The following is a 21,908-nucleotide window of genomic DNA, read 5'->3' as shown; positions in this document are numbered from 1 at the left end:
CTCAGATTACGGCTCTTTACTGCTTCCATCCTTCTCTGATCAACAACATTAAGAAATACTTTTATCCCTGCTGGTCACTTCTAACAAAAAGTATGAGTTTGGTCATATTGGTGGCATTTCCAAAGCATATTGCTTTTGATTTCCTGTGAAATGTCTCCTTGTTGGAGATGCTGGAGAATGCTGCCTTCTGAGGGTACAGGGGAGATGCCTGGAGTCTGAGGATTGGGGGTTGAGAGGCCTGGGCTGGCAGCCCCCAGTCCTGGGACACGTAAAGGCAGTGCTGAGGCCCATCAGTTTGTGGGGGTGTGAGAGCAGCCTCCTCATTGGGGGAGCTGGCATGCCTTATCCAAGGTTAGTGGGGGCACAACCAGGATTCAGACCTCAGTCTTTCAACCCCAAAGCCTAAACATCAGCGTAGCCCTGCTGTGTGTTAACTTCGAGGGTAGGGATGGTTCAGGTGACTTTAAAAATCTAAGATTCCTAGAGATTATTTGCTTTTTCTTTTTTTTTTTATTTTATTTAACTTTACAATATTGTATTGGTTTTGCCATATATCAAAATGAATCTGCCACAGGTATACATGTGTTCCCCATCCTGAACCCTCCTCCCTCCTCCCTCCCCATACCCTCCCTCTGGGTCGTCCCAGTGCACCAGCCCCAAGCATCCAGTATCGTGCATCGAACCTGGACTGGCGACTCGTTTCGTATATGATATTATACATATTTCAATGCCATTCTCCCAATTCATCCCACCCTCTCCCTCTCCCACAGAGTCCACAAGACTGTTCTATACATCAGTGTCTCTTTTGCTGTCTTGTATACAGGGTTATTGTTACCATCTTTCTAAATTCCATATATATGCGTTAGTATACTGTATTGGTGTTTTTCTTTCTGGCTTACTTCACTGTGTATAATAGGCTCCAGTTTCATCCACCTCATTAGAACTGATTCAAATGTATTCTTTTTAATGGCTGAGTAATACTCCATTGTGTATATGTACCACAGCTTTCTTAAAATTCATATGGAAATTCAAAGGACCCAGTTAAAACCACTGTGAAAAGGAAGAATGATGTTGGAAGACTCATACTTCCTGATTTCAAAACTTAAGCAAAGCCACAGTAATGAAGGCAGTGAGGTGCTGACACCGGGACAGACACGCAGATCACCGAGGTCGAATCGAAAGTCCAGAGATGAGCCTTTACGCCTGCAGTCAACTGATTTCCAACAAGAGTGCAGGACAAGTTAACAAAGAATAATTTTTCAGCAAATGGTGCTGAAAAATTGGACATCCACATCCAAAAGAATGAAGTTGAACTCTTACCTCACATCAGACACAAAAATTAACCCAAACTCATAGATCTGCATGTACAAATGAGACTGTATAACTCCTAGAAGTGCGTGTAGGAGTAAACCTCTGTAAACCTGGGGAAGGCAGAGTCTTATTTGAGACAACATCAAAAACACAAGTGACAAGGAAAAAAGACTTCATCAAAATTTAAAAATTTTGTGCTTCAAGGGACACTGTCAGAAAAGTAAAATGGCCACCAACAGGATGGGAAAAATATGTAAAAATCATATATGTGATAAGGAACTTCATGTATCCCAGGATACATAAAGAACTCTTATTACAGTTCAGTAATTAAAAAACAAGTAAATAAACCAATTAAAAAAGGAGCAAAGAAACAAAAGGCATTTCTCCAAAGATAGAAAAATGGTCGAAAAGCACATGGACATATGTGTAACATTGTTGGCTCTTAGGGGAGTGCAAAGCAGAAGCACAGTGAGATAGTGCTTCACATTACTGGGATGGCTGTAAGGAAGTTCCAGAAATGGAAAATAAAAAGCGTTGGTAAGGATGAGGGGAGATTGGTGCCCTCATACCCTGCTGCTGAGACTGGAAAAATACAGCAGTTCCTCAAAAAGCTAGATATGGCATTACCCTATAACCTGCAATCCCACTTCTAGGCATGTGCCCCAAAGAATTGGAAACACGCTCACACAGAATCTTGTACACCCCATTTCATAGCAGCACTGTACATGTTAGCCAGAAAGTGAGACAAGCCCAGATGTCCCTCAGGTGATGAGCAGACAAGGATGTGTACTCAAATGATGTACATACCGTCTTCTCCCATAAGCAGAGGGCATGGCGTGGTGACACGTACTCAGCCTGGAGGAATTAACAGCACGTGATGCCGAGTGAAGGCGCCCTGTCACACTGGATTCCGGACCGTATGATTCCGTCTACACGAGATGTCCAGAATAGGCAAATCTGTCGACACAGACCTTGGATCAGTGGTTGCTGGGGCCTGGGGGAAGGTGCGAGTGTGGTGATCAGGAGTGGGAGAGGGAGGGTGATGCAAATACTCTAACACACAGTGCTGATTATAACACATCTGTGATCGTACTAAAAGCCACCAAGTTCCGTCTTTAAGAGGTTGAATTTTATGGAATATGAATTCTATCTCAGTAAAGCTATGTTGTATGATGTCCACATATTTTTTGTTCTTGTTTGGTGTTCAGTTGGTAAGTTGTGAACGACTTTTGTGACCCCCATCGCCTATCGTGGGGTCCCAGAGTTGGATGCAACTGAGCACACAAACACAAGAGCCATGCTGTACATGCTGTGTACTCACACAGAAACCCGTAGGCAGCGCGGCTGAGCAGAGGACCGCCCCTCCCCTCTCCTCCTCTAGGGAGACGTGGTGTTGCCCTGGGATGTGGAATGCAGTCCCTTCTCTGCTGTGGGCACTGGGTTCCCAAAAGCCCCGTTTGCAAAATAATTCTTGGTTTAGAACCTTTAAACTTCAAGGAAAAACAGAGGGTTTGAATTCATGAATCATCCTATTTTTAGGTTCAATAAAATGAAGACAAAATATGAAACAGACTAGTAATACTTTTGATATGTATTAACTTATAATAATGAGCATTGTCAAATTAATTTTCTTTTTTATTCTCCTGCTTATTTAAAATCTGTCAGGGTGCTTCCCACACGGTTTCTAGGAAGTGTATGTGGTTTTGTTCTGCTCTCTTGCACAAATATGCGTAAAGAGATGTGTTTTGCCCACGTGTTCTTCTGTCCAGATGTTCACGCCTTCCCGATGCTACGGCCCCGAGTCATTGACAGTGAGCTCTGAGGCCTTTCCCTGGCCCACGAGTCTCAGAGCACTTTGGATGCTTCCTCGGTCAGAGTCTTCAGTCTGTATTTAACCGCTCAGCTCTATTTCAGAGACCTGCCTCAGCTTAGAATATAGTAAACATTTTCTGTCAGACCCAGGATGAATGCAGTCCAGCCCTGGAATTCAGGGTCTGACCTTCACGGGACCTGAGGCTGAGCTGCTGGGAGGCTGAGCTGCTGGGAGGCTGCAGCCCTGGGAGGGCATGGTGGGAGGCGAGGGGTGAGGACGCTGGGGTCCTTCCTGAGTCATCCTCACCTCCTTTCTCCTCCCAGGCCCCAGTGCCTTCCTCTAGTTAAACTCTGGAAAGACTGGGATTCTCCTGAAAGAGAGGGGCACCTGCGCTGACAGATGATACTGGGCTTATTCCCTGTTCTTGCATTTATGAACTTGTCTTCAGTGGACAAGGAGCGCAATAACTGAACACTGTGAACGGTTTCACATAGACTGCATAATTTTCAGAAATCATCTTAGGAAAATCAAAGGGGGTGGCAAAATATTCATATACTCTTTGCATCCTGTTCATTGGTTTTAAATGAGAAGTCATTCCCAAAGTGTGTCTTTTCCAGTTTTGATTGTGATTCTTTTTCTCCCTAACCAAGGCGTGGGGAGGTTCTCTGCATGTTATGGGGCTGGTGGGGGAGCCCTGTCCCTGCTGCAGCCCCAGCAGCTCCTGAGGAGGGTGGCTGGGCTCCAGCAGGACACCTGGGTGACACTGGCACTGGCAGGGTGGCTTGGCAGTGCCCTAGGGCTTGTATCGTCTCTGAACCTCACATCTATTAAGGCTCACTCTACAGGCCCTGACTGTGCACCTAACAGCCTGTGCCCAGGACCAGGATCTTGGCTGGTGGGGTTTCCATCTCATCGCCCTTCACTTCCCTCATACACTCCATTCTTTCCAAGGGATAAGCGCTTTAAGGACGAGATGTGAAGCCACAGTTGGATGATTCAGAGGAAGAAATCCTACAAGCAGCGTGCTGGCTCTGTTTCCTTACGGGTCTCATTGCACGCACTTCCCCTTACACTGAACGACATCAGCACTGCCCTGAGTGGAACTGCTGGTGTCCAGCGCCCGAGATCCACCCGCGGCAGCTCTCCGGGAGCTGGAAGAGGAGGCGCGGCCTCCCTGGGGCTGTCTGAGGAGCAGGGCGGGACCTGGCCCCTGGTCCGTCCATCTGCTCACAGTGTTGCCTTCCTCTCTTCTCCCCGCCCACCCCCATATCTCCTCCTGTTCTTCCCCCTTCACTCCCTCTCACTCCTCCTCTCCCAGCTCAGCATCTCGTCCTTTTTCTCACATCTATAAAGGAGGTGATGAAGTATGCACAATGAAGGGAGTGGCCCCCATGCCCCTCACGTCCACATGGCCCCTCGGGGCCCCCGTGAACTCTAAGGGGCCCTAAGGCAGAACCTTGTGTGCCTCCTTGTGAGGTCAGGGCGGAAGGAGGGCACTGCGGCCTTGTGTGTCCTCCCATCCTTTCTCCATGCCGCTGCCTCCCCTCCCCTCCTTCTCCCACAACAGGGGCTTCCTTGGATGCTAACCGCAGGAGTGGACTTGGGCTAACTGAAACATAAATAGGATCAGGAAGCCTCACAAGGCTGTGCCCCTCTCGAGTTGAAGGCAAAGTGGGTGGTCCGCCTCCGTGGAGCCAAGGCTACCTGGGGACCAATGGGCGGCATCCTTGGACACCACCCTTTAGGGGCCAGGGCTAAGTCTTTCTGAGACTCGGTTTCTCAGGAAGTCCTCCAGGGCCCAGCTTGTACCCCAGAGCTGAGGGTTGCTCCCATAGGAGAATCACCTCCCTCCTATAAGAAGGATGCAGGATGCAGGGGGCCAGGCGCTGAAGTCTGCTGTGCATTTCCTCCTGACATGTATTCACCTCCCGAACCAGGGCCCCTGCCACCCCCGGGGGCTGAGGTCCTGCAGTGGGATCAGGCCCATCTCCTCTCAGGGACCCCACCTTCCGGACCCACTCAGGTTTCCCAGATGCTTGCACTTCCTGTCAGCACGATTCTCTCTGCTTGGCTCTCCTCTTTGCTGCTGCCCTTCTCCCAGGTCCACAGGTCAAAAGCAGCTTGGGCATAACCACCTGTGAAGGTCTTTCCTTCTTTCCTGATCACTGCTTCCCTCACCCACCCCCCCCCACCCAGTATCCCGTGCCTCCCCAGACGCTCAGGGTCTCAGGGACCTTCTGCCAACCTTGCCCTCACTGTTGTTATGTGTGCCCCCTATCTGGTCTTCAGGCTCTGTGAGGTCAAGGTCCTGGCTGAATCCTGCCACTCCTGACACCTTTCCCCCTGGCAGTGCCTGTTGAATGTTGTGTGGGTGGCACAGGAAGGCTTTGGTGATGAGGAGAGACCACCCTGTCCCGTGCTGGGGAAACAGCCCCCCACTGGGCTCCCTGAGGGGTGTTTGGATGCTTGGATTGTACTCAATGGGCCTGTGGTAGTGAAAGAAAGAAAAATATAACACAGATCATCAAGCAGAGCTTGAATCCACTCTTGTTCCTTTTGTCTGTAACTGTGATAATTGCCGAGCTAACACATCGGGCGCAGGGGGATCTGCGTTCTAGTCTGCCCTGCATCCCCCGCTGCCTCTGAGATCTCAGCAAAAGCCCTGCTCTCCACCACACCCCACCCCCAGCGCCTTCCTCATCCTTCAGGTGCAGAGTTGACTGGTGTCAGAGGCTTCCTGCAACTCACAGATCTCCTAAGTCAGGGGGAGAGGAGTGGATTACTGCCCTTCAGAGAATCCTGGGGTCCTGGGTATGAGGCTGCTCTGAGAGGGCTCACCTGGTGGGTGGGTGCCCACCTGGAGCTGTGGTTCTTCTGGCTTCACTCAGGCCTCCTCCTGTCCAGGTCAGGCTTCACTCGAGCCGTATCCCAGCCTGCTTCTCCAGCAGCCCTCCCAGGGCTCAATTCAACAGCACTTCTGGTTAAAATCCATCTGTCATCAAAACCCACTCTCATTGTGTGAGCTGTCACTTCGCAGAAGCTGGTGGTGGGATTTGAGCCCACCTGCCCCACTTTCAGAGCGCTCTGGGAGGCCTGGGGTTCCTCGCTGGGTCAGCCTTGCCTGGGCTATACTCTATAAAGCATGCGTCGTCTTCTGGGCTGTCCTGTTAGAGTATAACCCGGCAGAGTAGGGAACTGAAGGGAAGGAAAGGGACTCTGAAATCTGCTTTCCTGCTTTTTCCTACGCAGGTAACCAAGGAGAACAGAAACCACCTTTTGCCAGAGATTGTGACGCACATGCAGAGCAGCCGGAAGTGAAGACGACGTGTCACCACTTCTCTGCACGTGCAGACGTTTCTTTGAGAGGAGCCCCAGTGCTCTGCCCGACCAGGTTTTATGCCTTTAGTTTATGAAACCTTGGAGGCTTTTCCAAAGAAAGCCTGACAGCTGTTTTCCATAAAATGTTTTAAAAGATCAAATTAGCCTTAGTGCTGGATTGACTCTACAAGATTAACAATCCACTGTGGTGTATTTATGCTGAGAGATTTCTGTTTATTTCCTCTTGCAGTCGTGCGTATGATTTGGATAAATTATGAAAGAAGAAATGGTTTTCGGAATATTAGATGGAATTTGCCCCCATTGAAGTTTATAAATGTGTTCAGGGGAGGGGGGTGGGGAGGAGTTCACTGCCTGATCATTTTGGCATGTTAGGAAAATTAAACCCCTCCCTGGGAGCAGCTACAGCCTCCTGCAACTTGGAGTGATAACAGTTATTTGATTTTAAGAAAATCAGTATTTCAAGAAAAGCCATTTTCAGTCCTTCCCTGCCTGCATCTTTTACTGTTTATATGTTTGGTTATTGCTTAATAAAATAAAGAGAAATGTGATGACTGCAGACATGCGGGTCCTGATGTGGGAGGAATGAGCAGCCTTTAGAAATGTTGGTAGCACTTGGTACTCAGCAGGGGTTCAGATCAGAGTCCCATTTGGGCCCTGTTCATTTAGACATGTTCACAAACTTTTCTGGGCCCCGTTTCCCTTCCAGAAAAGGGGTGAGTGAGTGCCATCAGAGGAGGGCTGCCCCAGCCTGAAGGAAGCCACCCTCACCTGGGTGGAGACCAGCCCGCTGGGGAGTGGCCAGGGCCGGAGCCAGGGCTGTTGGGAAGAAGCCTGCAGAGAGATGAGGTTCGGCCCTGGCAGGGCCCCATGGGCCAGACCACTGAAACCCCAGGGCTCACAGAGGATAAGAGTTGCTCTCCCAAGGGTGATGGTACTCGAGCGATAGACATGTCAGTGTTTTTGAATTGCCAGTATATTTTTTTAGCCTTCGCCACAGTGCCAGCTGGTGCTATTGTTGGGAGTGTGCACGAATGTGACCACTGATCCATTTGGGCATGTGTAGAGCAAGGAGCTTGGCAAGGTGGGCCCTGGGACAGCAGACAGTACAGAAAACACTGGCATCTAAACCAAGATGAGAGCTTACAGCCTGTGACCGGCTCTTAGGATGGTCTGTCTGCCCCATGTGACTTTCTGGAACCTGGTCTGCACTGGCCCAGGCTCTGCAGAGTCACACCTGGAAAGGGTCTCCCAGATTATCAATGGACCTCAGCCTGAGAAAGGGTGCCTGGGCCTGAGAAAGGGTGCCTGGGCCTGGGTGAGGGCGTGGGCATCCCACTCTCCCTGCCTGGATGACATGTCCTGGGAGGCTCTGCTGTGACATCCGACAGGTGGAGTGTGACATGAGCTGCACTCAGTGGGACCAGAAGGCACAGCTTGGCGTGGTCTGCGAGCTCCGTGCACTGGGGTGGCTGCTGCTCTGAAGCAGGTAGAGGCTTCTCAGGTGTAGGGGCCCTATTCCTGTGATAAATCTACTCCCCTTCAGCTTCCACAGCCCTGGGTGAGCCCCGCCCCCGCAGCCCTCAGCACCAGCAAAGAGGGAGGTAGGCTGAGTAGGTCTGGGCCCCGTGCCCCCAGCACCCTGGCCTGGGGAGCAGGCTGCCCTCTTGGGGCTCCTGCCCCAGCAGGAAGCAGCCTCCGCCGGCGCCCCTAGCAGGGGCTCTGTGGCTGTGAGGAGAAGGGGACATTTTCCAAAGGAAACCAGCACAACGTTATAAATCACCCATGTGCCAGTAAAATTATTCTGAAAAGCATCAAAGTTTAAAAAAAAAGAAACAAGGGGGGAAAAAAGGAAAGGCGCCAAAGCCAGATGTGCCTGAGGAGGGTGAGGTCGGGGTCTCCTCGCAGCATGGCCCTGGGCAGTCGCTGGTGTGGGGAGCTCCTGCACTCTCGCTCATGAGGGTCCTGGCGGGAAAGGATTTGAGCCCAAGTCTGAGTGTCTCTTCCCATGACCCCCCACGCGCCCCCTTCCCCGGAAATTCATGTTGAACTGTAATTCCCCATGTGATGATATTAGGAGGTGGGGCCTTTGGAGGTGATTAGGTCATGAGGGTAGGGCCATCATGAAGGGGATTTGTGCCCTTGAAAAAGAGGCCCCAAAGCCCTCCCTCACCCCTGCTGCCATTTGAGGAAGCGGGCCTCACCAGACACTGAATCTGCTGATAATGTCATCTTGGACTTCCCAGCCTCCCAACTGTGGGTAATATTTGTTGTTTAAGGCTCCAGCCCGTGGTATCAGATAAAATGAATTCACAAATAACTGCAACTCAGGGCCAAGCATGCACAGCCTGTAGAAACAACATTCTGCTGAGGCTAAAGAGGGGAGAGAGGGCGGGACACCTGAGGCGCACACACTCGCCGAGCACTGCATCTGTGTTAGCCACTGAGGGGAAGGGCTCCCAGAGAGGAGGGGGCCACTTGAGATCAGGAATCCTCTTACACCTGAGTTTGAAATGCCTGCTATTCAGATAAATCCAGATGCCTAGCATAGCTGGGTGTGAGTCCAGACTTCACGGAGGAATTCACTCTGAAAAGCATCCAGTGGACATACGCAGAGCTCTCATGAAGAGCTCAGGCTGGAAGACATGGTCAGCAGGACGAGGCAGAGCTGATGTGGAGGCCGGGTGTGCCCAATTGTTCTTTCCTTCTCCCTGTAGCAGCCACTTCACACACAGTATTTTTAAAAATGGGAGTTTTTTTGTTTGTTTTTGGTCATGCCTGTGGAATATTTGTTCCCCAACCAGGGATCATACCCATGACAGGGGTAGTAAGTGCTGAGTCTAACCACTGGGTCACCAGGGAATTCCCCCAAATAGTTATCTTTTTATCTCTGAATAAGAAACGTTAGGGAGATGCTCCTGTAATTCACAAAATATGATCTCTGTCGTGGCTGACATGAAGAGGGCCCCGTAATGCTGTAAGTTCATTAAGTTACAGGGGCAAGGGGCAATGCCCCTGGGAAGCCTGGGAATGTGGGATGGACCTTGCCCCTCTTTCTCTTCCATCTGTGTCTGTGTTCATGGAATGCTGTGTCTGGGAAGATCAGGTGGAGGCGGGGTCGGGGGAAGGCCTGATGGCAGGAGCTTGTGACTTGGGACAAAACAGTAGGAAAGTGGAGGAGGCTTGAGGAGAGTTCAGGGAACAGGCCTTGTGATGCCTGTTTCATGGACCAAGAGAAGTCCGCACATCAAATAATCTTAGAAACGGCCTGCCAGGCAGATGGTTTTAACACACGGTGCAGAATGTAGACTCAATAATGCCAGAATAGCCACGTGATTCATATAAAACCCAGCACTACAGTCTATATTATCTTTCAAAGAGAAGCAATTGTGTTCAGCATCCAAATGTAGAAAATAACTCTTTAGCTCAAGTCCAGCAGAACGTTTGAATAACTCCAGTAGGAAATGTCACCTTTGCAAAATCTCCTCTAAATGGGGGCTAATAATACAATATTTTGCAAGGAGTACACTCTGATAAACAGTTGATTAGCTGAAGATCAGATTAACGAGCTCATGAGTTGTAAATATAAAAGTTGTTTACAACACTTAAAAAAAACGCGTGACTGAGTTGTTGACAGCCCAGAAGAGTCCTGGAGGGGGGCCAGCCGTGATCTCGCCTGGGGTCCACGTGTGCACACGCTCTGCGTGCACACTCAGGCAGCCTTCCCGCTATAGACAGTGTGGGGCGTGGCGCCCCATCTGAGGAGTCTGGCCCTGACGTGGGTAGACCACACCGTTCCTCCTCCCACTGCACCCCCAAAAGCTGCCAGAGAACCAGGATAATAAGCAGTAGACCCAGCAGTTGAAGAAGCAGCTCGTAGATCTCTCGTGGAACAAGATGCAGGCACAGCAGGGGTGCATCTGTCTTTTCATCTGCATCAGCCTGTCCTTATAGACTGGTTTCCTAGCTCTGTGAGCAGCTCTCACTTTCTCTGAAAGCCATGCCTCTGTTTCTTACTTCTAGAGGCCCAAGGAGCACCCAGGCTGAATGCTGCTGGGCGTGGGTCATTTTCTTACCTAATTCAAGTGACCACCCTAATGTAGGGAAGCTGCCCTTTAGTCCCGAGGGCTTGGTTGCCAAGTTGCCCAAGAGAATTTCAGGAACTGCCAGCCAAGTTTGGTTGAGCCAACTTAAAGAACTGTACTGAGGTTATTTCAGCTGTTCTTTAGACAGACATCTGCAAATCCATCAGAAATAAGAAAAATGCACCTCTAGGGATCACTGATTTGAGAACGCACTCTGTCTCTGATGATAGACTCTATCTATTGTTGCTGCTGCTGCTGCTGCTAAGTCACTTCAGTTGTGTCTGACTCTGTGTGACCCCATAGACGGCAGCCCACCAGGCTTCCCCGTCCCTGGGATTCTCAAGGCAAGAACACTGGAGTGGGTTGCCATTTCCTTCTCCAATGCATGCAAGTGAAAAGTGAAAGTGAAGTAGCTCAGTCGTGTCCGACTCCTAGCGACCCCATGGACTGCAGCCTACCAGACTCCTCCATCCATGGGATTCTCCAGGCAAGAGTACTGGAGTGGGGTGCCATCACCTTCTCCGCTACCTATTGTTATTAATTGCTAATTTTTATTTTACAAAAAAAAAAAAAAAAAGAGTATTACCATCTACTTCCAAGAGATAAGGCATTCTCTACAATACTATCCCCTCTGCCTACACTTCCAATCCCAAATACCTTTAAGAAATTTGTGTGACTGCTTTCAAATTGGGTATCTCTAACTATTGTCTTTCCAAAAGGGATGCCTCACCAGGTCAGTGATGGGTATTTTCCATGGACCCTGTTCTGAGACCCTTCTTCCCCCCTCACAGCAGCAAGAAGCCACGTTTCTGCTCTACCTGTTGGGATTCTTAAGATGAGAAAAACTGTCTCAGAATTTGCCTACAACATTGTAAATCAACTATACTTCAGTTAAAAAAGGAATTTAAAAAAGAATCTGAAAATTATATATATATATATATATAACTGAATCACTTTGCTGTACACCTGAAACTAACACAACGTTGTAAATTATACTTTGTAAAAAATTAAAAAAATAATTTGCCTAAATGTCATTCTTACAGTGAAGGGTCAATTTTTTTTTTTTTTTCAAAGAAATGACAACAGTTCAGTAGAACTCAAACAACCAGACACAGCAATAACTGTAAACATTTTAATTTCAAAAACAAAGTATGTGCAAATGTCCTGTGACACAGTAAGGATTGCTTGGCTTGGAAACAAGTATGCATTCCTGGGAAGCACACAGGCACGCCGGGAGAAATGGGGCCTGGCTTCCTGCAGGAGGTCGCTGTGATCGCAGTTAGCATCATTCCTAGGTGGCTCTCTGTGGCCTGCCTTGACTAAACTTCTGCACGCACGTTGCTGGGGACAGTTGGCTCCTTTCACAGGATGTTTTGGATGTGACTGCATGCACTGTCACGATTTTTGCAGTAAAGCTGTCACTGGTTTATATTTAACATCTGCATAAATATTATCAAGAAGTGAGATGTTTACACATAGATTGAACACCAGTGCATTGGACCAGCTCATGGTGTGATATGCACTGCTGTCTGCTTCTTTTTCACGGTAACAGTGAGTGTAAAATGCCAGTTGTTTAGCATGCAGCTGTCTTATCATCAGGGCAGGAAGGAGTTATGTGCTCTGCTTGAGTTGTCTTAAGATGTTACATGGCTTTTGTTTGAATTGTCCAGTTCTGGGAAGGGTGCCTCCTGCATCCCACCACTCGGGCCACAAGAGCCAAAGGAGAGGGAGACCTGGTGTCAAGGTTTGTTTTCATCACGTGAGAGATTTTTCAAGAACCTGAGATCGAGTTGCTCTGTTTTCTCCACAGCACTCATTTCTCCATAGGACAGATCTCCGGGCTCAAATGCTGTGCTCTGTTTGGTTTGGGAAGCGCAAGGGGGAAGCCAGGGTGGTTTGGTCCTTCCCCGACACCATGGCTCCTCTGGCCCAAGCTCGGCTACTGCTCGTCAGAAGCACTCTGCTGGGAGGCCGTGTCATCCAGGCCCATGTCCTCCTGGCTCGCTCTTCTGCACATCACCCCTAGGTTCTTGGCCACATGGTGATCTTGAAGCAGCCCCTGCTCAGTGACCTCTGTGTGTTCGCAAGGCTCAGAGAAGTGCTTTCAAAGAGAAAAGAGAAGCGAGTGTTATGGCTCAGCAAAGCTGATCACCTCCCCTGTGACTGTCTCACAGCTGCAGGTGCCAGCTGGTAGTGTGGCAGGGACATGGGGTCAGAGTCTAAAGGAAAGTACAGTTACAGAGGACCAAAGGCGTCTGGGCTTGAGGAAGGGCCATGCAGTCCCAGCCACGAGTCTAACACAGTGAGAGGGGTGCCTCCACACAGGGACCTATTCTCGGGTAATCTGCAAAGAGACGACCTTGGGTAAAAAGTCCTTTGTGAGCCTGGATTTTCTGAGTTTGGGTCAATGTCACTTCATATACACTCAGCCCTGCACCAGTGCTAAATCCTGCAGGTTTAATCCCAAATGGTAATACCGAGGCTTTTTTTATTCTGCCTGAATGTGGTCTCAAGGACTCAGCCATCCTTGTGGGAGAGAGGGAGAGAGAATTTTTCAGCACCTCAGAACTGCACCCACAGATTGTCATAAACACATCTTGGGGGTGGCAGAAAGGTATGCATTGTTATTGAGGAATTGAGAAAAAGGGAAGGAGGTTTGTTCACATTTAGTTGTCTAACTAAACTTGGTTAAACTCCTGAAGTAACCTGGGGCTCCAGGGTGCTCATAACCCACTCCCCCCTGCGCCCCCCCTCACTGAAGGCTGCAATGCCCAGGCTCTTCTTGGGGCAGGTCATGCTGGTCCTTGTTTCAAGGTGGCTGAAGTGCCACTGTATGGCTTCTCCTTGGAGGGGGGGTGGGGTGGTGGCAGGGAGAGCCAGGCCCCCATCATCCACCTCCAAACACCTACACCCGGAACCGCAAGGCCGGCAGACTGTGACTCAGCTCCACTGCAGACAGGGCAGTGTGCCGAATGTTCAACCGAACTGCAAGTCTCCAAGCTGCTGCTGGCTTTTGCCTTAATGTCTCCTATTCTTTGCCCCCTACAGAAGAGAAAGGCTGGGTATTTATGTACATACTTACTTGTGATGCTCAGGGATTCATCCAATGCCAGCTAGCTAGGGATTCTAGATAAGTAACAGTTTATTTGGGTGACGTCCTCAAAACTCTCTAACATTTAATTGCATAAAGCAGAAGGCCATCTCAGCAGCTTCACAATGAAATCTAGAGGCTAGGAATCGATGAGGATCTGCCTGCCAGGCTGGTGTGCGTCCTTTCCTCTCCCTCCAGCCAGAGGAATGTGAAAAGAGAAGGAAATACAACCTGTCCTTTTACCTGGGCCCATGGAGAGCCTGCCCCCACACCCGGGTTCAGGGCGGAGGGGACGCTGCCTTCGGGCGCCCTGCAATGCCGCCTGCCGGGCGCCACTACTACAGCAGCAGTGTGATGTATCCTGTCGGCCTCAGAGCGCAGACACTCCAGCTCCTATCTCACCACTGCTCTGTTACTCTGGAAGCGCTACGGGGGAGGTGACGGGAGCCTGCAGGAAGGGGGCCGGGGTCCTCCGGCCAGGAGCCCTCCCCGCCCCTTAGCCCCTCACCCGTGTGGACTGGCTGGCGGCCCTGGCCGAGGGGCCCAAGGCAATGTTGACGCTGCTGGAAGACTGAGTGTCACTGGTGTTGCCCCCCTCGGCAGCAGACAGCCCGGAAATGACCAGGGCGCTGGAGAAGCTCCTCTTGCCAAACAGGAAGCTGAGAGTGGAGCTGGTGGACGAGCCCAGGCTGGACCTGAGGAGGGCCTCGGCCCGCTCACGCACGCTCAGGGGGCCGGCGGGAGGGGCGGCTGGGGGCTGCGAGTGCAGCGACGCGGCCGAGGGGCACAGGGACAGCCGGCTGCCCGAGCGCCGCGGGGCCAGCTCGTGGACCGACGTGGACGTCTGCAGGAAGGTCGGGCGGCTGCCCGCGACCGGGCCGGATGCGCGCAGGACCGGCGGCGTTTGGCTTAAGGCCCTGTGGGCCTGGACGGACTGACTCCTGCCTTTTCTCCTGCCTTTAAAAGAAAGCAGAGCAAAGCAGATAAACAGCAAGGCCCTACTGTACAGCACAGGGAACTCTTCTCAATACTCTGTAATAACCTATATGGGAAAAGAATCCGAAAAAGCACAAACACACACACACATATATATATATATGTGAAAGTGAAGTTGCTCAGTCATGTCTGACTCTTTGCCACCCCATGGACTGTAGCCTACCAGGCTCCTCAGTTCATAGAATTTTCCAGGCGAGAGCACAGGCGTGGGTTGCCATTTCCTTCGTCAGGGGATCTTCCCGACCCAGGGATCGAACCGGGGTCTCCCGCATTGCAGGCAGACGCTTTACCATCTGAGCCACCAGCGAAGCCCAATATGTTTGTATATATGTGTGGGCTTCCCGGGTGGCACGGTGGTAAAGAATCTGCCTGCCAATGCAAGAGACGCAAGAGACGTGGGTTCGATCCCTGGGTCAGAAAGATTCCCTGGAGGAGGAAATGGAAACCTACTCTAGTATCCTTGCCTGGGAAATTCCATGGACAGAGAAGCCTGGTTGGCTACATACAGTCCATAGGATCCAAAAGAGTCAGACAGACTCAGCACACACACACACACAGAGTATGTATGTACAACTGAATCACTGCTGTACACCTGAAATTAACATGACATTGTAAATCAACTATAAATTAAAAAACCCATAAGACAGGGAATTAAAGAGAAAGAAGGGGAAAGCAGGGGCATTCGAAAGGTCACTCATCTAGTCAACCAGAGCTTTCTAAAATGGGAAATTAAGAAAAAGAAAAGAAAACAGAGCAGACCAGGTTGTCATGGCAGGTGGTCGGTAATGTCACTGTCTTCGAGGTGAGGTGGGAGGCCTGCTCTGTGGAACCCCAGAGAGCCAGGTTGTCCCCCGCCTTCTGGGCCAGGACAGAGGGCTGGGAGCCCAGATCAGGCCTCCACTAAGGCCTGAGGACTGAAGGGTGGGGTGCAGGCACTGCTGTGGGGAGCAGCAGCCAGCGGTATGCACCTGTCCAAGTTGCCTAGGCTTGTCCTGGCTTTCACACCGAAGTCTCCTGTCCCTGGAAGCATGAGGGAAAATACGCAGGTTTAGATTATTTGTATTGCCCTCAAAAAGGAGTTTTTTTTTTAAAAAGTTTGGCCTTTATTTTCTAAAAAACTTTCCCTTAAGATCAAGGTCTTTGAGAGGAAGCCCTCCTCAGGCTCACAGCGGCATGCGTCACTCAGGTTCCCATGTCTGCTGGGGCTCCCAGTGGACTGGAGGGGCTCCCAGCTCCTTTTGGCTAGCCATCCTCACCCTTGGGGGTCACTTTTGGCCTGGCTCTCACTGAGAATCATTGAAACAAGGCCATTTTGACACAAGGGACTGGACTGCCCAAGGGTTTGGTCCGGGCACATCTCTGGGGGCAATGAGGGGGAGGCTTTAAAGTGCTAGACCCACCTCTGCAGTTGTAGAGACCAGGCAGGTGGAGGAAGGCTTGCGCCTGCTGGAATGCTGAATTCCTTAACTTAATCACCAGGTGGTTTAGTCGTTAAATCTGACTTTTTTGACCCCATGGACTATGCCCCCCAGGCTCCTCTGTCCATGGGATTCTCCAGGCAAGAATACTGGAGTGGGTTTCCATTTCCTTCTCCAGGGAATCTTCCTGATCCAGGAATGGAACCCAGCTCTCCTGCATTGCAGGCTGATTCTTTACCAACTGAGCTACAAGGGAAGCCCAGAGGGTCTAATATTATTTTAATAACAACAAGGTATTACTGTATAATACAGAGAACTATATTCAGTGTCCTATGATAAACCATAATGGAAAAAAACTAGAAAAAAAAAAAGACTGTACAATGTATAAATGAATCACTTTGCTGTATGTAGAGCAGAAATTGACACAACACTATTAATCAACTATACTTAAATTTTAAAAAATTTTAAATGAATGAAAATATTATTTTGAAGGGGACAGCTAGTGATGTCACAGTGCTACCAGTTGCCCTACTCACAAGTCTCCTGAAGTGGCTCACATTCAATTAGTACAAATAGAGAGGGCTGTGTGTAGGTACACACAAGGATTGTCACCTCATCCCAAGTTCCCAAATTACTAACAGGGTATCTGGTGAGGCTTAAATATTTATATTTGTCTATGGGACCACATGAGTGACACATTTTAATTTTTAAAAAAATTTTATTAGAGTATAGTTGATTTACATGGGCTTCCCAGATGGCAAGTGGTAAAGAATCCACCTGCCAATGCAGGAAAGGCAGGAGGCGTGGGTTCAATCCTGGGGTCAGAAAGATCCCCTGGAGGAGGAAATGGCAACCCACTCCAGTATTCTTGCTGGTAAAATCCCATGACAGAGGAACCTGGTGGGCTAATCCACCCAGGATTTGCACCACCACTTTTCATCAGCCTCTTGATGAAAGTGAAAGAGGGGAGAGAAAAAGCTGGCTTAAAACTCAACATTCAGAAAACTAAGATCATGTGCATCCAGTCCCAGCACACCACGGTGGTGCTAATCCATGGGATCGCAGAGTCAGCCGACTAAGCGACTGAGCACACACATGGTTGTTACAACTTTGTGTTAGCTTCAGGTGTACAGCAAAGTGGTTCAGTTATACACATACACATATCCACTCTTTTTAAGATTCTTTTCGCATATAGGTTATTATAGAATACCGAGTAGTGTTCCCTATGCTATACAATACAGTCCTTGTTAGTTATGTGTTTTATATATAGTCGTACATATATGTCAATTCCAATCTCCCAATTTATCCTTGCTCCTGCTTTACCCCCTGGTAACCATGTTTGTTTTTTACATCTGTGACTCTATTTCTGTTTGGAGATAAGTTCATTTGTACCCTTTTTTTTTTTAAGCAGTGTCATAGGGTTTTTGTCTTTCTCTGTCTGACTTGCTGCACTCAACATGGGAAGAGACGTTACTGTGGACATTCCCTGGGTCTCCCCAAGCCCTGCTCCTCCCACTGCCCTGGACTGGCTGAAAGGGGCCTCCTGACTTTGACCTTAGTGCCATTTGCCCACTGTGGTGGTGGGTGACCAGTTTCAGAGAGCACTGGGGTTCCCACCTGGCTCCCTCCTGCCCGTCCAAGAAACTGGGGTGCTCCCCCTGCGGAGTGGCTCACAGTGCGGGACTGGAGTCAGGTTTCCCGGGTGAGTGCAGGCACCTGGGCCCTACCCAGGCTGGGGCCCATCTGATCATCCCTGCTGAGTACTTACTCTTGCAGAGGAAGACAGAGAGAGAAAGGGACCCTGACGAATCAGAATTAAGAAGAGAGATGGTGATTTGTTAGTTTATTCAGTTTGGCAAGGCCAAACATCTGTTTCTGATTTATCCTGTAATGCTGATTGCTGCCCCAAAATACTCCACAGTCATCTGCAAGATGGTGATTTTGATGCTGGAGAGACCACCCATACTTGGTGGGGGACGTAGCTCATTTCAGTAACAAAGGGACAAAGGCCCATCTGTGTGTCAGAGGGGACTGGTCTGTGTTCTGTGCAAGACGGGGTAATCCTCTCCCCAGATTACTTCAGGTTTTCTTGAGGGTTTTTTGGTTGCTCTTGATTTTTTAAAAATAATTTTGCAAATGGAACAAGTAAGAAACCAAACTGAATGCATTCATGCTACTTATTATTTTGTAGTTTAACTTATTTTGCCAATTACTTCATTATCAAATTATGAGCGATTCTAGGGCAAACCTCCTAAGAGTCCGAGTTGAAATTCTATATAAATTACCCTCCTTGGTTCATTATTCCAGCATTATTCCTCTGTCTCTGATTGTTATCTCAAAAGTGGTGGTTCAGTTCAGTCGCTCAGTCATGTCTGACTCTGCGACCCCATGGACTGTAGCACGCCAGGCCTCCCTGTCCATCACCAACTCCTGGAACTTGCTCAAGCTCATGTCCATTGAGTCAGTGATGCCATCCAACCATCTCATCCTCTGTCGTCCCCTTCTCCTCCCACCTTCAATCTTTCCCAGCATCAGGGTCTTTTCCAATGAATCAGTTCTTCACATCAGGTGGCCAAAATATTGGAGCTTCAGCTTCAGCATCAGTCCTTCCAATGAATATTCAGGGTTGAATTCCTTTAGGATTGACTGATTTGATCTCCTTGCAGTCCAAGAGACTCTTGAGAATCTCTTCAACACCACAGTTCAAAAACATCAGTTCTTTGGTGCTCAGCTATCTTTATGGTCCAACTCTCAATCCATGCTTGGCTACTGAAAAAACCATAGCTTTGACTATATGGAGCTTTGTCAGTAAAGAAATGTCTCTCTGCTTTTTAATATGCTGTCTAGGTTTGTCATAGCTCTTCTTCCAAGGAGCAAGTGCCTTTTAATTTCATGGCTGCAATCACCATCTGCAGTGATTTTTGGAGCCCAAGAAAATAAAATCTGTCATGGTTTCCATTGTTTCCCCATCTATTTGCATGAAGTGATGGGACTGGATGCCATGATCTTAGTTTTCTGAATGCTGAGTTTTAAGCCAGCTTTTTCTGTCCCCTCTTTCACTTTCATCAAGAGGCTGATGAAAAGTGGTGGTGCAAATCCTTAGAATAGGATAGATGAGATAGTCTTTCTGTCCAACTGGGGAGTAAGATTACTTGTTATTGTTGATCAGTTGCCAAGTCATGTCCGACTCTTTGCAATCCCATGGACTGCAGCATGCAAGGCCACCTCCCTGTTCCTCACCATCTCTTGGAGTTTGCCCAAGTTCATGTCCATTGAATTGGCAATTAGTTATGAATTCCTAACTTCTCTGAGCCACCAGGCCACCAGCCTCCACCAGTGGGCTGAGTCCCCTTCCAGTGAGAAGTCTGCATGTTGTCAGCCACCGCTGGGGCTGCACAGTGAGCTCCTGGCCACTGGGCATGAGGGCACGCCATCCAGGCATGAGGTATGGCCACCTGGGACCCCAGTCCTCTGAGAATCCAGCAAGGACCAGGAAGGGGACACTCAGCTGGGAACTGAAGCAGGACATGGGGGAGGAAGACTTGGGACCCCGGTTACAGGCACGGAGCCTTGGGCACTGTGAGTAACACAAGATCCCTGTTCTTAGAACTTGGTTCACATCCACCCTTGAGAACATCTCAATCACTGCTGCTTAGCCAGGCTTCATGCTCTGCTTGGGCACTCAGATCCTCCCCCAAGGCCCCCAGGGACTCCTTTCCACAGGATCCCACAGGATACACTGGGCATCCCTGGTTGCCTGCACGGCATCATGTGGTGGCCTCCACCCTCTGCCCTGCCTCTGACAGCATCCTTTCGGCAGGCTTGTTACTTGGCACACTGACTGGCAAATAAGAACTCAAGCTACAAAACTCACCTCACACTGAAACCCAGAGCTTCTTCAACCCCTGACTAGGAACAGACCTATCCCTAGTTTGGGTGGGTACAGGGCTTCTTAGGGCTCCCCAGGTGGCTCAATAGTAAAGAACTCGCCTGCCAATGCAGGAGACACGGGTTCGATCCCTGGGTTGGGAAGATCCCCTGGTGGAGGAAATGGCAACCCACTCTGATTCTTGCCTGGGGAGTTCTGTGGACAGAGGAGCCCAGCGGGCTACAGTCCATGGGATTGAAGAGTCGGACACGACTTAGCAACTCAACGACAGCAGGGCTTCTTGACTATTAGAACCATCTGTATAAGAAAGATACAACCTGCCTCCCCAACCCCCAGCACACAGATACCTCCTCCTGCCCCTGGAAAATGAAATTCCCTCCTTGTTTTTACTACCACTGTGGTTAAAGCCACACGGGGACATCGCCACCTTTGGCTGTGTGGTTCCCTCCTTCGGCATGTGGGAAGCTTCAAAATGCCTTGACCTAGAGGCTGAACCCCCTCCAGCCCCCCACCATGTGCCCCTGCAGACTTCGGGTCGGGGGGTGGTGGGGAGCGAGCTATAGAGGGAGCTGGGAAGGCGTCTCCCTTTATTCCAGGTCAAGCACAAAGATCCGGGATCAGGAACACCCTCCCAAGACTGGAGACCGGCCTCTAACTTTCCTGAGCTGGTTGAGCAGGCTCTGGCTTCCTTTCTGGAATCTGTGGATGCACTGGTTTGATTCAGCTGAAGGGAGGGTTAGGAGGAGGCCAGAGAAGCTGGAAGCTGAAAGGAAACCCAGCATCTGCCCAGCACAGGACACCATCCTACTGGGAATGGCGGGGTGTGGGGGCTTCCCCAGCTGCCCTCCCTCTTCCAGGAACCTTCGGGCATGGCACCGCTGGCTGCATCATTTGGGAAGAGTCCTTGGTGGCAGGTACAGGAACCTGAGGCCAGGCTGGCCAGCCAGGCAGGGCTGCCCGTCATTACGTGGGGCTCCCTGTGGGGGCCTGTGTCCTTGAGGTCTCAGGGGCTACTGCATTCGGGACCTCAGTAACTGAAAATTTTGTATCAAGAGAACCGGGAAGCCCCACCACCACCACTCTCTGCACCAGCTGAGGAGGGGAAGACTGGTGTGGGTGGGGGAGGTGGGTGTTGCTGGGCTTCAGAAGCCTGAGCCAGGAGGCAGGCAGCTCTCTCAGGCACAGCACAGATGCTCCATGAGCACCTGCATTTATCAGGGGCTGAGGGATGCAGCCAGGGAGCCCACAGGAAGCTTCCCATCTTGGGCTTTGTTCTCTGATTCCCAGATCCCGACTTGGTGCTTACTTATAGGAGGGCATGCCAAGGTCATGGAGAGAAGGGACGGGGTCCTGGCCTTGAACTTCACCAGGGAGTGAGAGGGTGCTATAAACCACAGCCAAAGGTGCTGATGTCCCCATGTGGCTTTAACCACAGTGGTGGTAAAAACAAGGGCACAATTCATTTTGCAGGGGCAGGAAGAGGAGTCTGTGTGCTGCATGTCAGGGAGGAAGGTTGGCTCTTTCGATACCAACTCTGGGCCTTTCCAGATGTCTCCTGGGGGCCTGCCCTGCCCCACGTGTCCTCAGATTCCCCTCCTGTCTTGGAGCGAGCCTGTGAGCCTCAGGGGCTGGTTTCCAGCAAACTGTCTCAGATGTTTCGTCCTTTTGAGGGCAAGTTTGGACTCCAGCCCTGCCCAGCCCCACAGAACGGGGGTTTGGCTTATGCTACCAGCTGCAATGTCCCCTGGTGAGTTTGGGGGAAGGCTTGCCCCAGGCAGCTGCTGAGGCAGGGGGGTCGTGGGGTTGCTGGGCAGAGCTGGAGAGCAGGAGGGGCCATCTGTGCTGTTCCCTCTCTTGGACTTGCGCCCTGCCAACTTCTCTTGGTCCACTGGGCACCCTCAGGGACTCTAAGCCAGATGGCCTGAAAGGTGGCCACTCCTGCGTCCTTCAGGGGACCAGCTGGGCTGAA

At 50.2% G+C, this 21,908-nt stretch overlaps 2 protein-coding genes across 5 annotated transcripts in view; one reads left to right on the top strand and one right to left on the bottom strand.

Moving 5' to 3' along the window:
* NTPCR (nucleoside-triphosphatase, cancer-related) overlaps positions 1-7,019 on the top strand; it is a 38,650-nt gene extending 31,631 nt beyond the window's left edge. For all 3 annotated transcript variants that reach the window (XM_086381082.1, XM_086381080.1, XM_086381081.1), the window contains one exon: positions 6,374-7,019. In XM_086381082.1, the coding sequence (XP_086237208.1) occupies positions 6,374-6,442 (69 nt within the window). In that variant the 3' untranslated portion in view covers positions 6,443-7,019. The remainder of the gene's footprint in view (positions 1-6,373) is intronic.
* Positions 7,020-11,663: 4,644 nt separating this feature from the next.
* Positions 11,664-21,908, bottom strand: part of PCNX2 (pecanex 2) — a 311,410-nt gene continuing 301,165 nt past the window's right edge. For both annotated transcript variants that reach the window (XM_086381075.1, XM_086381076.1), the window contains 2 exons: positions 14,145-14,593; positions 11,664-12,646 (listed from right to left, as the gene is read on the bottom strand). In XM_086381075.1, the coding sequence (XP_086237201.1) occupies positions 12,485-12,646; positions 14,145-14,593 (611 nt within the window). In that variant the 3' untranslated portion in view covers positions 11,664-12,484. The remainder of the gene's footprint in view (positions 12,647-14,144; positions 14,594-21,908) is intronic.

Source organism: Bos grunniens, chromosome 28 (genome assembly GCF_055505025.1).
Source record: "Bos grunniens cultivar Pamir isolate PY7600 chromosome 28, Bosgru_T2T1.0, whole genome shotgun sequence".
In the NCBI taxonomy this organism is placed as follows: Eukaryota; Metazoa; Chordata; class Mammalia; order Artiodactyla; family Bovidae; genus Bos; species Bos grunniens.
This window is presented reverse-complemented; position numbering and strand designations above follow the sequence as displayed.